Here is a 13,724-nt window from a genome sequence, read left to right as displayed (position 1 = left end):
ACATGGTTCTTGTAAAGACTAAAAAAGAATGCGGTGATAGATTCTAGCATAGTGATCTTACATGATAGGTGCTCAGTGAACACACTAAGACTCGTAGCTTATAAAAGCTACTGCATAGTGGTAGGAGAATGAAAAAATTAGAAAGAGGCACTGAGCAAACAGTGCTACAACTTGCATGCCAAATCAACAATATTCATGCTAGAGTGGGTCAGAAGAACTTTCATTTGTAGGTTGCCATGAGGGTTATGGGCAAGTCTTAGCATGAATTCCACCAAAGCCATTTCTGTTCCCACCTTGTGAGTTAGGAATCACTGCATGTACATTATATAAAGATCAGTAAGATATGTTTCTTGACTTCAACAACCTTACTGTATACTAGGAAATAAGTAAGTAGATAATGAAATTATAAGAAAAATATAATGAGCATTTTAAAAGATTTTCCTTGAGGAAAAAAGCAATATTTAATGATGGGGGTAGTACATTAGGGAATCTTGAAGTATTTCAAAAGTTAGAAATGGAGCTAATTCCAAATAAATGATGTGGAACAAAAACAACACAGAGTTAGGGAAATATGGGCTGTGTTAAGTCAGTGTTTCTCCAAGCATTTCAGAAAACACTTGTTCTACAGGATCTTAGTAGGAATTACATTACAAAGGACTTCATTGTCAAATAAGTTTGGGAAAGGTTAGTTCATAAAAGTTCAGTGGTTATTGTTAACTTTAAGTAATAAGTATTTATACTATGTATGTAATAAGTATAATACATATATTACTTGCTTAGGACTGCTGTAATAAAGTAACTCAACTTGGGTGGCTTATAACAATAGAAATGTATTGTCTCACACTTCTGGAGGCTAGAAGTCTAAAGCAAGGTATCATCAAGGCCATGTTTCCTCTGCAACCTGTAGGAGAAGGCTTCTTCTTTGCCTCTGCCAACTTTGGGTAGCTTTGGACATTCCTTGGCTCACGTCAGCATGACTGCAAATGTTCACCTCCATCTTCATATGTCATCTTCCCATGTCTCTTCACATCTTCCCTCTGTGTGTGTCTACATCTGTGTCTGAATTGCCCTCCTTTTTTTAAGTCTATTTATTTATTTATTTTGAGAGTGCAAGCAGGGGAGGAGCAAAGGGAGAGAATCCCAAGCAGCTTCCGTGCTGTAAGCACAGAACCCAACGCAGGGCTCAATCCCACGAACCGTGAGATCATAACCTGAGCCAAAATCAAGTGTGGGTCACTTAACCAACTGAGCCACCCAGGCCCCCCTGAATTTCCCTCTTTTTAAAGTTTCCGGTCATATTGGATTAGGGCCCACCTTTAACCTCATTTTAATTTGATTTTACTTTTGCAATTATCCTCTTTCCAAATGTGTTCACGTTCTGATGTACCAGGGATTAGGACTTCAACATATCTTTTTGTGGGAGCACAAGTCAACCAACAGTATTACACCGAGAGAAAAGAACTGTGAATATCTAAGGAAAGAAGAGTTGTAAAATATCCAGATATTCCCAAGCTTATTCACCCACCCAGCTAGTAGTTACTAAGGGAAAAAAAAACTCATTTATGCTGACCGATATCAAGTTAAATTCATGACTACTAACTTCAAATTAAGAGCTGGTACTGCCCAGCCAACATACTCCACTTCCCCAGTGAATTCATTTCCTCATTTTCCTAGCTCGTGTCAGAGTTGCTTCCCTCTCTTCAAAACTCCAACAGCTCCTGGCTGTCCTTTACTTTCTATTACATAGAAGTGTTAGAGACAATCTCAAGAGAACTCCCACAAGTTCACCCCACTATATGTAGTTTCCTTCCACATCTATACTCATAGACTGTGTCTTCCTGCTTGTTTTATACATGATCTCACCATACCAAACCCTATACCTGTGCACTTGTCCTATCCCATCTGGTTTATTTAAGTTCATTGCTCCAGTAATTGCCTGCCGTGTCTCCTCATCATCAGTTTCTCCCTCTCTACTCGATTATTACTGTCAACATATAGACATTCTGTAGTAATTTCTCTCATTTAAGTAATCATGTCTCTGCTAATCCCATACTGTATAGCTAATATCCCACTTTTCTATTCTTCTTTTCAACATTATTACTAAAAAAAAAATGGAGTATGCTTTCTGTCTTTCCTTCTCTGACCCATATTTCCCTTTGAACCTACTTTGATCAGACTTTCACCCCAGCATTCAACCAAGATGCTTTGTCCATGTCACCAATGATGTACACATTGTGAATGCAATGGTCAACACTAAGGCTTTCTACTTGACCTATTGGAAAAGTGATGCAGTTGCAGATATTACGTGTAGGCATAATAACATCTACAGGTTGTATTTTTTTCTCATATGTATTTCTTTTAAAAGTAAGAGAACTTTCAGTAGTTCTCCAGTCACCTCAATATCCAGAGTGGGGTCACACATTTACCTCCAATAGGAAGGAGTAATGTAATGACATTAATGAGAGTCAACCTATATTTCTGAGTCATGTGACTGAAGATTTGATCCTTAAACATATCTGACCTTTGTCATCAGGGTAGGAGGGGAGGACTAGAACTGGTTAGTCAAAGAAGAATGTCTGCTACATCACTTAGGTGAGTTGAAAGTAAGGTTTGTTTTTTCACTTATGAATAGGAGAGTTCTATCCAATATATCATTTTGGATCTACAATAGTTTTTAACTATTACTTCATAGTAGTCTTAATAGCCTAGGTGACTAGCTTTTAAATAAAATAAATATATGCATTAAAATAATACATAGATATTTTTAGTTTGAAAAATAAAATACACCAAAATTTATTTAAAAATCCTAAAGCCCAACTCCACTCTTCTCCATGTCTCTTAAAAATTTCTTCCTCTTTTGGGGCGCCTGGGTGGCTCAGTCGGTTGAGCGCCGACTTCGGCTCAGGTCACGATCTCGTGGTCCGTGAGTTCGAGCCCCGCATCAGGTCCCTGTGCTGACAGCTCAGAGCCTGGAGCCTGTTTCAGATTCTGTGTCTCCCTCTCTCTGACCCTCCCCCATTCATGCTCTGTCTCTCTCTTTCTCAAAAATAAATACACGTTAAAAAAAAAATTAAAAAAAATTTCTTCCTCTTTTATTTTTTAGATTGTATGAAACCAACATGTATCCTATTGAGTTAAGAGAATGAATACAACTGAATTCCATATAGTGAACCTGTAATATTCAGATATTTAATTAATAACTGAATATTTGAGGGTAAATACTTATTTTAGATGCTTTCTCAATTACGGTCTGCTGTTACTTTACTTTAACAATAAGAAAAAATAATAAGATACAGCTATTTCAGGACCAACATTCACCTATACTAACCAAAAATGAAAATAAGTATCTCTTTAATTCCTTTGTAATTTAGTGACAAGAATATGAGAAGAGATAAAACAGCAGTATAATACTTATTCTGTAGGAATTAGAGTATAAAACAATCTATAATTTATGCAATGGGATTACCATATGACTATAATATTCAAAGATAATATCAAGGAAAATTAAAGTTCTGAAGAGAGAACAGATATGGAATTTCCATTGTCTTCACGGCACTTACACCCAAATTTTCATGACATGTTTTCCATAAGACTACCAACAAGTACTTAGCATTATTTTCATTTCATATAGCATTAGTCTATCTCTAATTATGGCTGGGATTTTATAGCATTCACTGCCTTATCATTATTTTGTGATATAGTCACTGTTACAAATTAAAATAGACTAGAGATAGCCTGAGGAGTCTAAGTCATACAAATAGGTCCACTAACTGGAGAGTGCTATATAGTGGGATATAGTCAGATATGAAGTAGGTGTGGGAAGATGCCCAGACAGTTAAGGAAAACACAGTGTGTAGAGGCTTTAGCAGTGGTCAAGGAAGGGGCTGCTATCAAGGACTTGATAGGCTCTTCTCTGGAAGATAAAGCCATGCAAAGGGAAATATGGTCAACTTTTTGCAAACCTGACCCTAGTCTCTGTTCTGATAATTTTGTTGCTACAAGTTCTTCAAACCAATTCCTTCACATTTTAATTATAGTGAATTACTACAACATTATAGATTCCCCATGACTCTAAAGGATTGGGACACCCAAGTATTCAAACTCCAAGCTCTGAACAGCCTTGTTTCCTTATCAGTGGGGAATGGTTGACAATGAAGACAGTAGGAAGAAGCATTCTTTGAGACTATTTAAATGCTGTCTTATTTAGAGAATTTATTGTATTTCAAGAGACTTGGAACACTCTCCATCCTATAATAATTGTAACATTGTAAATATTGTAAAAATCCCCGTGTTAGACTCTGTTCAAAATTTTTTGCCATTGCTTTTTTCTAATAGTTTTTTTTTCCTTGAGATTCTTCTTATACTTATGTAAAATTATGTTTTTATAACTAACAGATTGAGATGACATATTACAGAATGAGAAACAGAATTTGTTTCAAAATAGATATAAAATGAATAAAAAATTATCTCAAGTACAAATCATAATTATACTTCCAATTTTCAAACATAAAATAGAATAGAATAGCAAGATTACAGTGGACCATCTCCACATAAAGAGAGGTGAGGTAATCCCAGTTTAGAGAATACAACTGATTATGTTAGTGTTGGAATTAAGAATGGTACTGAAAAAAGCAGTAACTTTTACCTGTCATTCACATTTGTAAATTTGACAACAAATATTCTTATATGATTTTATTCTTATTAATCTTCGTGATCAAATTTAAGAAATGAACTTACAGGGCACCAGGGTGGTTCAGTTGGTTAAGCATCAAAGCTCTTGATTTTGGATCAGGTCATGATCCCAGGATTGTAGGATTGAGTCCTGCTTCAGGCTTAGCACTAAATGTGGAACCTGCTTAAGATTCTCTCTCCCCCCCTCTCCACTCTGCCCCTCTCTCCCACTTGCACTCCTCAAATAAATAAATTAAATAAATAAATAAATAAATAAATAAATAAATAAATAAATGAATTTAAAGAATTGAGCTTATTTCTGCAAGAGACTAACATTACATGGTAGAAAACTGGTGATTCTGCATTAAGAGTAAATCAAAAGAAAGAGTGATATGAAATGTTGTCTTCAATTAGCTTGAGAAATCATCCATAATTTTGTGCTCCTTTTTAGAAGAATTTACCCACTAAGAAAAAGGGTATATATTTAAAAACTAATCTTCTTTTTCTGTAACGTAATACGTATTTCTTGTCTTGGGTGCCCTATACCCTCATAATACATCCAAAGCACTGTAATTTATCATGTAATTACTTCCATGGCTGTAGAAAAAAACAGTAAGATGGTCATATTTTCTGTTTCTGAGAGTGTAATGCTTGCATTAATGATTCCTTTACTGAGCCTCGTGTCCTCCCAGAGATTTCTTTTTCCTTGATCTGAGTGCCCTAGTGGAGTGAACAGAATGATGAGCTCAGACCCTCTTCAAGGGGGTTGTGAGGATCACATTCAGAGATTCACCTGCATGCCCATGCAATTCATAAGCTTGTCTTGAGTAATTTATCTTTTAAGGACCCAAATATGTTCCCCAAATAAAATATGTACAGTAATTGCTAAACCATCTAAATGAATACATTGTTTTATTTATTTAGGCCTGTACATTTTACAAAAGCAGGGACCCTCTATTTATAAAATAATACTTACCAGGAACATTACTGTGATATGAAGTGTGTCCTTTTCTGCTTTTGACCTAGAGAATGAGACGAGGAAAGTATCTTGCTTGAATGCAGTGTTCTCTCAATGTGAAAAATAAATCCAATATTTTGGTGGAAAGTAGCTTCATATTTTTGTCCCCTGAATGTTTTGTTGTCTGTTCCTATAAAGGCCAGATGGATGAGGAATATGAAGAAATATACATGTAATTTGTGAAGAGTCCTTGTCTTTGAGAAAGAAAAATAGCATGGGGTACTACTAATATTATCCAGTTTGGCATATACATTTCAACTCACTTCACTCAAAAAGTGTTTAATCTTTACATATACTCCTTGAGATATTGCTTGGCAAGAGATACAATCTCGTCATTATAAGTATGTGACATTTGATTATTTTCCATGGAAATTTTCATTTCTGGTCTCTTTTCTGAAAAAAACATAATTTTTAATGCATATGATCAAGATGAAGAAACTACTGAAACATCCTCAATTTTCTAAAAGCTGGCCAACTTTTATCTCGAAAGCATATACGCCTTAAAATCAAAAGATACACTATCAAATGAAATATTTAAGATTATACATTTAATTAAAATATGCAAGTCCACCTTCATATATATATATATATATATATATATATATATATATATACACACACACACACACACTTCTGTCTTTGTTGAATTTGAAGGTAGCATACAGTCCTTTTTTTTTTAAATTTATTTTAATGTTTATTTATTTTTGAGAGACAGAGAGACAGAGCACGAGTTGGGGAGGGGCAGAGAGAGAGGGAGACACAGGATCTGAAACAGGTTCCAGGCTCTGAGCTGTCAGCACAGAACCCGACGCAGGGCTTGAACTCATGAACTGCGAGATCATGACCTGAGCCAAAGTCGGATGCTTAACCGACTGAGCCACCCAGGCACCCCTATACCATACAGTACCATAAATAATTTAAGGCCAGTTTAGAATGAACATAACGCTATTTCAGAGTGATAAAAGTAGTTGTTTCAAGAAAGCTAATGAAATTATAAATTGAGAATTTGTGATTATTACAATCTCTTTCATGGCACTGCCAGAGGGCACTAGAGAAGCAGATGTTAGATGGGCCAGGACTGGCTATGTCTGCATTGAAACCCAATAATGTTAAAGGGGGTTTAACTATTACAAACCTGTACCTGTTGAGATGAGGACAAATTTTGTGAAGTAGTGTGCAATCACTAATATATCCCTCTTATTAAATACAACAAAGATTTAGTTAGTTGTAAGTCTCTCCTGTTTGCTGTTTGTGGAATACAAGTTGGAGAAAATCGAAAGGAAAAACCCTAACCTTGAAGACCTGAGATTCTCTTAAGAGTATCTTTCACAGAACAGAATTTTTTTATTTTAATAAAATCAAGCTTGTCTTTTGTTTTCTTTAATGAACCATGCTTTTGTGTTCTGTCTAAAAATCCATCACCATACCCAAGATCATATTCAAGTCATTGAACTGGGAACAACTAACTAATACCTATAGTCCTATAGTTCATCAAAGGTCCCCCAAGTGACTTTCTGAAATTCTTACGCTACCACTAATGTAGCAAATGGAAACTCAAGATACAATCCAGTGCAGATCAATGATATTCTATTTAAATTATATGCATAAGTGCTTCAAACATCCATTTCCCCTTAAATTTAATGATCTTATGCATTGGTAGTAACAGTAATGACATAAACATCAGGATCGTTATATAAATACAATGTACTTAGAAGATATTTATGAGCTTTAAACTTCTATAAATAATATTTACTTTTACTCGCTACATATCTAGTCTACTTAAATTTTTAAAAATTGTTTGAAAAATTCACACTAAAATTGTCATTGATTGAGGATAGAGTTAAAATAGTAGTCATCTTGTCTTCAAGAAGAGAATCTAAAAATACTGATAAAACTGCACTTCTCTGCTTGTCGTTTTAAGCATTTTCATGTGAATTGGGAAGAAACAAAGCATCTCCAGATCAGCAGGTGTTACTAAATTGTTCCAATCAGAAAAGCTGTGCAATTGGGAGAGACTCAAGGAAGAGCTTATAAAATTGTCCAAGTGGGAAGAAAAATGGCATATGATTTTTATCATGGATACGCACAAGGTCATTTCTTTCAGAGATTGAAAAATCTAGAACCTACATCCAAATGAAAGTCTCCAGTTATCACAGATTTGGAATTTACTCCTCATTTCCTCTGGTGTGTGGTTATATCCCAAAAGGCCAGGAAATACTGGGCATCATCAGGAAAATTATTAGAAGTGAAGCAGAAAACGTTATATGCATTTCTGGCTTTTTACAGCCTCAGGAAGAATATGGAACTAGACACTGCTCACAGCAGGACTTTCACAGTCATTAGCAGAGGGCTTCTGTGAATACCTTGCATTTGTGATCTTATTTATGGTTGTATTGGGCCTGAGGGCCTTGAGAACATATGCCCCTACTCTTTCCTTTCTTGTTTAAACGTTGACCATGTAAACCAAAACATTTTTAAATGTTGATCATGTAAACCAAATAGCTTGCATAAAACAACAGTTTGGAGAAGTACATTGTTGGAACTAAATCTTAGTTTCTATCATTCCTCTGATTCTGATCCAGCAATTTGCTATCTGAAATAGAATGGTAATATGGAATGTAACTGAGGTCTATAAATTCTTGAATGGCAATTTCAGTAATTCCAACTAAAAATGAGTCATCTCCTTTTTAAAATATTTCAGGCAAGTTTAGAAAAATTGTTGCTTCATACATAGAGAAACTAACTTGAGGATTTTATTAATCAGCTACATGTACCAAATAGGTATTGATACAATGCTAATAACACTAGAACAGGAAGAGTGAATAAAGTGTGGCTTCTTGCTTTTAGAAATTTCATGAGTTGACATACAAATATATACATATACATATAATGATATATGCATAAGGTGTACATAAGATGTATAAATTAAATTTTGAAAGGATTGGCAAATGTATGAGAAAGTTGGCAAAATCATTTATTGAATACTGACTGTGAGCCAGGTACACTGCTGTCTTATGTGCATTGTCTCAAAATAATTCTTGCAGTGTCTTAATGGGATAGATTTTATTATCCTCATTATATGAAGGGTGATACTGAGGCTTGGAGAGTTTAAATAATTTTTCCAAAGACACTGTAAACACTACTGAGGCAAGATTTAAATAATATAATAAAACTACTCATTCAGGGAAGCTGGAATAAAGCTCTCATCTTCAAGGTTGTTTTTAGAGAAGACAAAAATGTCTCTGTGGCGTTCACTTTAAACTCTCTTAAAAAATAAATTGGAGGAGGGGGCGCCTGGGTGGCGCAGTCGGTTAAGCGTCCGACTTCAGCCAGGTCACGATCTCGCGGTCCGTGAGTTCGAGCCCCGCGTCAGGCTCTGGGCTGATGGCTCGGAGCCTGGAGCCTGTTTCCGATTCTGTGTCTCCCTCTCTCTCTGCCCCTCCCCCGTTCATGCTCTGTCTCTCTCTGTCCCAAAAATAAATAAAAAATGTTGAAAAAAAAAAATTAAAAAAAAATAAAAAAAAAATAAATTGGAGGAGTGAACCATAGCTTTGCTCTAGCAGAGACATTTTAATGATCTTATGTAAGAATATCCTCCTTCCTAGCCACACATGCTAGTATTAATTCATATGGGGCATATGGCTCTTAGCTCTTCTCTGTAAGTGTTGCCATATTGATGTCATATGAGTAATTCTCTTCTCGTCTTCCTGCTGTGAAGCATCACTCTCCCCTTCCAGAGAAACAGCTGCTTCCCAACATGGGTATGCTTGTGATGAATTCTAAACCAGTTGGTCAGATCCCATATCCATGTAATTTGTTTATTGACTGTTCTAGATGTTCCTGAGTACAGGCATTGGTCACATGTGTAAAAAAAATAAAACAAAAAAGAAAAAGTGACTCAGGGAAGAGCCTAATTTCCCCAGAGCATCTACAAATTCATTCATTCTCTTATTAAAAAATCATTCAGCACCTATTGTGCTCCAGACTGTTTGACCGCTAGCTGAGAGATTATCGACACAGCCACCTGTTCCAAGCATTTGCAGTCTTGTGGAACAGACAATTGTATCAAGAATCACAGAAGGTGTGTTAAGTACCATAAGCTATGTGAGGAGTTATGAGAGCACAGATGAGGACCAACTGAGGCTAGGGGGGTTGAGGGGTGGCTTCCTGGAGGAACTAACTACTGTTGCATCATAAAGGACATTTTGAGTATTGATAGGAGGACAAAAATGAGATGATTAGTCTAGAAAGGGGAAAAAACATGTGGCAAAAGCTCAGAGGCATGAAAGCATGACTCATTTGAGGGACTATAAGTAGTTAAGCGTGACAACACTGGGTGCTTTGGGAGATGCAATGAGAGATGGGCAGAGAATTTTGAATAAAGCACCTAAATGTTTTCCTCAGGATTATGAAGGCAAATATCTTTGTTCAAATGGGAATGGAGACTCTGTGTTTCTGGCATTTTTTCCAAAATCTTTTTAAACATGTCCAAATTTTCTTTCACTTATAGCAACACAATGTAAAATAATTTTATTTTTCTTGTAGTTTCTGAGGAAGACAAAGGATTTGGACCAATTTTCGAAGAGCAGCCAATCAATACCATTTATCCAGAGGAATCACCAGAAGGAAAAGTTTCACTAAACTGTAGGGCACGAGCCAGCCCTTTCCCAGTTTACAAGTAATGTACCTCACTGCTCTTTTCATAGTGGTGTGTCAGACCAGATTATAGATCAACATCTGTGACCCTGTAATGATAGAAAAAAGTTATAATATAAGGCTGTTAACAAAATACAGGGATATTAACAAAAATATTGGCATACAAGTTATCAAAATAGAGTAGTTTAATGCCCAGATAATAAGTTTCCTTAAATATATGCAAATAATCCACTTACTATTTTCTGCACAGATAATGCCAATGCTTTTTGATATTATCCATTTAAAAATTTTGTAATGGTGATCATGGATTTAACCACATAAAAGGCTATGTGAAAATCATGCACAATTTAAATATACTCATTTGAGAATAAAATGTTCTTATATTCATTGACCTGGATAATGCATACTTACATATGATAGATGTTATTCCTGTATCAACTACATTTAGAGAGCTTGCATTTATAATCCTGAAAGCACCACTTTTTTCAGTAGTATCAAATCTATATTCCAGATAATACAGCAAATTTCTTAAATATCCCTGCCTATTAGACAGTTCATATAAATATATCTCCCTCTGTTTTTCTGAGGTACATATTTATATTATAAAAAAAGAACAATGGGTTTTTCTGCTTCAGATGGTTCAGAAAAGTATACTAACAATTCCTAGCCTGATACAATGAATTAGATTAAAAAATCAACCTGACACCAATGGATTTGAATTTCACCTGTGAAATGGTTCCATGAAGACAAAGCAAGTGATTGATGGGGAAATTGGGACTTTAGTGCATTAATGTCAGTTAACTTAATTGAAGGTTGTCACTCAACAAGATTGATTTTCATAGTATTTTTTTCTCAGTAGAAAAACAACTGTCTATTGTTATAAAAAGTCGTTATCAAATTTCATTCTAATTGAATTTATTTTCTCTTGAGTTCAAGAGACTCTCTTACGTCTCTGGGTTAAATTACAAAATTATTCTTAAAATAAAATATGAATTTATATACAAAATCACCATCCCTTTGAAATTATTTTTATTGTTTCAATTTCATGCATGGGAGTACAAAATAAATAGACATTTTATAAATTATAAGTAATATGTTTGTTCTGAAAATATTTGATGAGCTAGACTTGTTTCTACCCTTAAGCCATACATAATAGGTGTTTATATACATAGTTATGGGCATGGAATAGTATAACTAATAGGGACTGTAGAGGAGATCTAACCCAAGCACATAGTTTTATAGGAAAGGAAGTTGAATCTTGAATATGTAAACTGACTTGCTTCAGAGTTAGTAATCACAGATCCAGGACTGAAACACAGGTTTTATGGCTTTCAAAGAAACATATAATTTTTTCAGTATGTGTCTATATAGATAGGTTGATAACATCTCAAATGCTATTTTAGTGATCTCAAAAGCTATTTCGGTGATGCTTATTTTGTGACACTTTGTCCTTGACACTCATACATGGAAACTTAGCAGATCAGTCTATGGGCTGAAATGGAGGCACCGTAACCGAAGAGATTGTTCTCAGATAGTGTTCTAGAAATGGGAGTTTCTTACTGTGCTCAACCCCTTCCCAACCCCACAGACACAGTAAGAAGCAAAACTTTGCATAACTGCAACTTAATACACATTGATTAACAACTCCCTTTTTTCTCTTCTCTCCAGTCTCTGGCATCCACCATTCTATACTTTGCTTCGTTAGTTTCACTATTATAGATACCTTACATAAGTAGATCTCATATTAAGCGTTCTTATCAAAATTTAAAATGTAAAAATAAGAGAGAAAGCTTTGCTTGACAAATATATCACCAACTCCCTTCCATAGGTTGTACCAGCACTGAATGCCTAGGATGAGTGTGGCCTCCTGACCTTGCACCTTAATATAGAGAGCTGGAAGGAGAAGTAGATGTTTAATTCTGTTATGAAGGCAGTCTGCATTTGACAACAAGAAAGAAAGAAAGAAAGAGAGGAAGGGGGGAAGGGAGGAAGAGAGGAGGGAAGGGAGGGAGGAAAGAAGGAAGGAAGAAAGAGAGGAAGGGAGGGAGGAAGAAAGGGAAGGAAAGAAAGAATTCAGCTCATGATGCAGTGCGTCTGATTGAAAAGAACATTTGAAGTTTTTAAAATTTACTTAAAATTTAGAGCGAGCCATACTAACCTTGGTCATCATGCAATGTGTCATTCACACAGTAGTTTTATATTTATGGCATATTCCATGGTAATGTCTTATTCATGGCAACACCCTGAAAGGCACAGCAGGGAACCTTACCTTTTACTCATCAGCCTTGAAGCTTTCATCATCTTGCTTTGACCCCCAAAATAATAAGAATGCTAATTAAATTGCATTTAAAACTGTTTGAAAGGAGTTACAAGAATGGTGTGTATTCCTGAAAGTAAAGTAAACCAGTGAACCTACCCAAACGTAGCAAAACTTAATCATTATATAACCTAAAAGGCAGAATCAAATGTACTGGAGAAGAATTAATGCAATAAGCAAAAATTTGGAGTCATCATAGTGGAAAAACAAAATAAAATTGGAATTGCTCAACAAGGAAACCCATTGCCTTGGCAAGTGCTAAACAACTTGACAATGGATTGTTCAAGTAGGGCCAACATTGCCATCAAACTGGGGGGAAGGAAGATTTATTCATTGGGTTGGAATTTGGGAGGCTTTCAAAATGCAAAAGCCCAGTTTTCTGGGTTTGCTTTTAAATTACGTCCTATATTATAAAAGTTAAAACTAAAAATGTTCCAGTAATTTGATTTAATAAAAAGTATTCTAAAATGTTTAGGCTTTTTTTGGTAAGATTCTAACTCTAATTAGAAATGTGCAAGGCAATGAGCCATGAGGCCCCAGCACACTAATTGACCATGGCTCTTGCCTGTGACATTGCTGAAGACATGAACCCTGATACAGAATGAGTATGTATATTACACAGATGGTCAGCTTAATTGAAAACTATTTTCTACATTTATTCTTCTCATAATCTCACCAAGGAAGTTAGATTCCTGTTTTTAGTCAATTTATTCATAACACAATCCCCTAAATACACCTGCAATTGTATATTGGCTTGGAAACAAAAGATCCAATTGATTTTTGCAATTTTCAAATTGTGTGATCGACCTCTAGTGGTCAGAATGTGACATTTATTCAGTAGAACCCTGACTTCAATTAGTTTTATTGAAAAATTATTTTGATATATAGAATCAGAAATTTATATTTTATTTTTTATTTTTTACTAGAGTAATGCATTTTTATGCAACACATCTGGATATGCATGAATCTTACTAGTACATAGATGATTATCATTTATAATCTATGTATATCTGCTAAGAAACCAATTAATGTAGCAAAATTCAGTGAAATATATGTCTCTGC

General features: G+C 35.2%; 1 protein-coding gene across 5 annotated transcripts in view; it reads left to right on the top strand.

Annotated features, from left to right (window-relative positions):
• The window catches only part of CNTN1 (contactin 1), a 368,724-nt gene that overhangs the window by 194,151 nt on the left and 160,849 nt on the right, over window positions 1–13,724 (top strand). For all 5 annotated transcript variants that reach the window (XM_058743101.1, XM_058743098.1, XM_058743100.1 and 2 more), the window contains one exon: window positions 10,235–10,367. In XM_058743101.1, the coding sequence (XP_058599084.1) occupies window positions 10,235–10,367 (133 nt within the window). The remainder of the gene's footprint in view (window positions 1–10,234; window positions 10,368–13,724) is intronic.

This window comes from Neofelis nebulosa, chromosome 8 (genome assembly GCF_028018385.1).
Source record: "Neofelis nebulosa isolate mNeoNeb1 chromosome 8, mNeoNeb1.pri, whole genome shotgun sequence".
In the NCBI taxonomy this organism is placed as follows: Eukaryota; Metazoa; Chordata; class Mammalia; order Carnivora; family Felidae; genus Neofelis; species Neofelis nebulosa.
The sequence above is the reverse complement of the archived record's forward strand: the minus strand, read 5'-3'. Positions and strand labels throughout refer to the sequence as shown.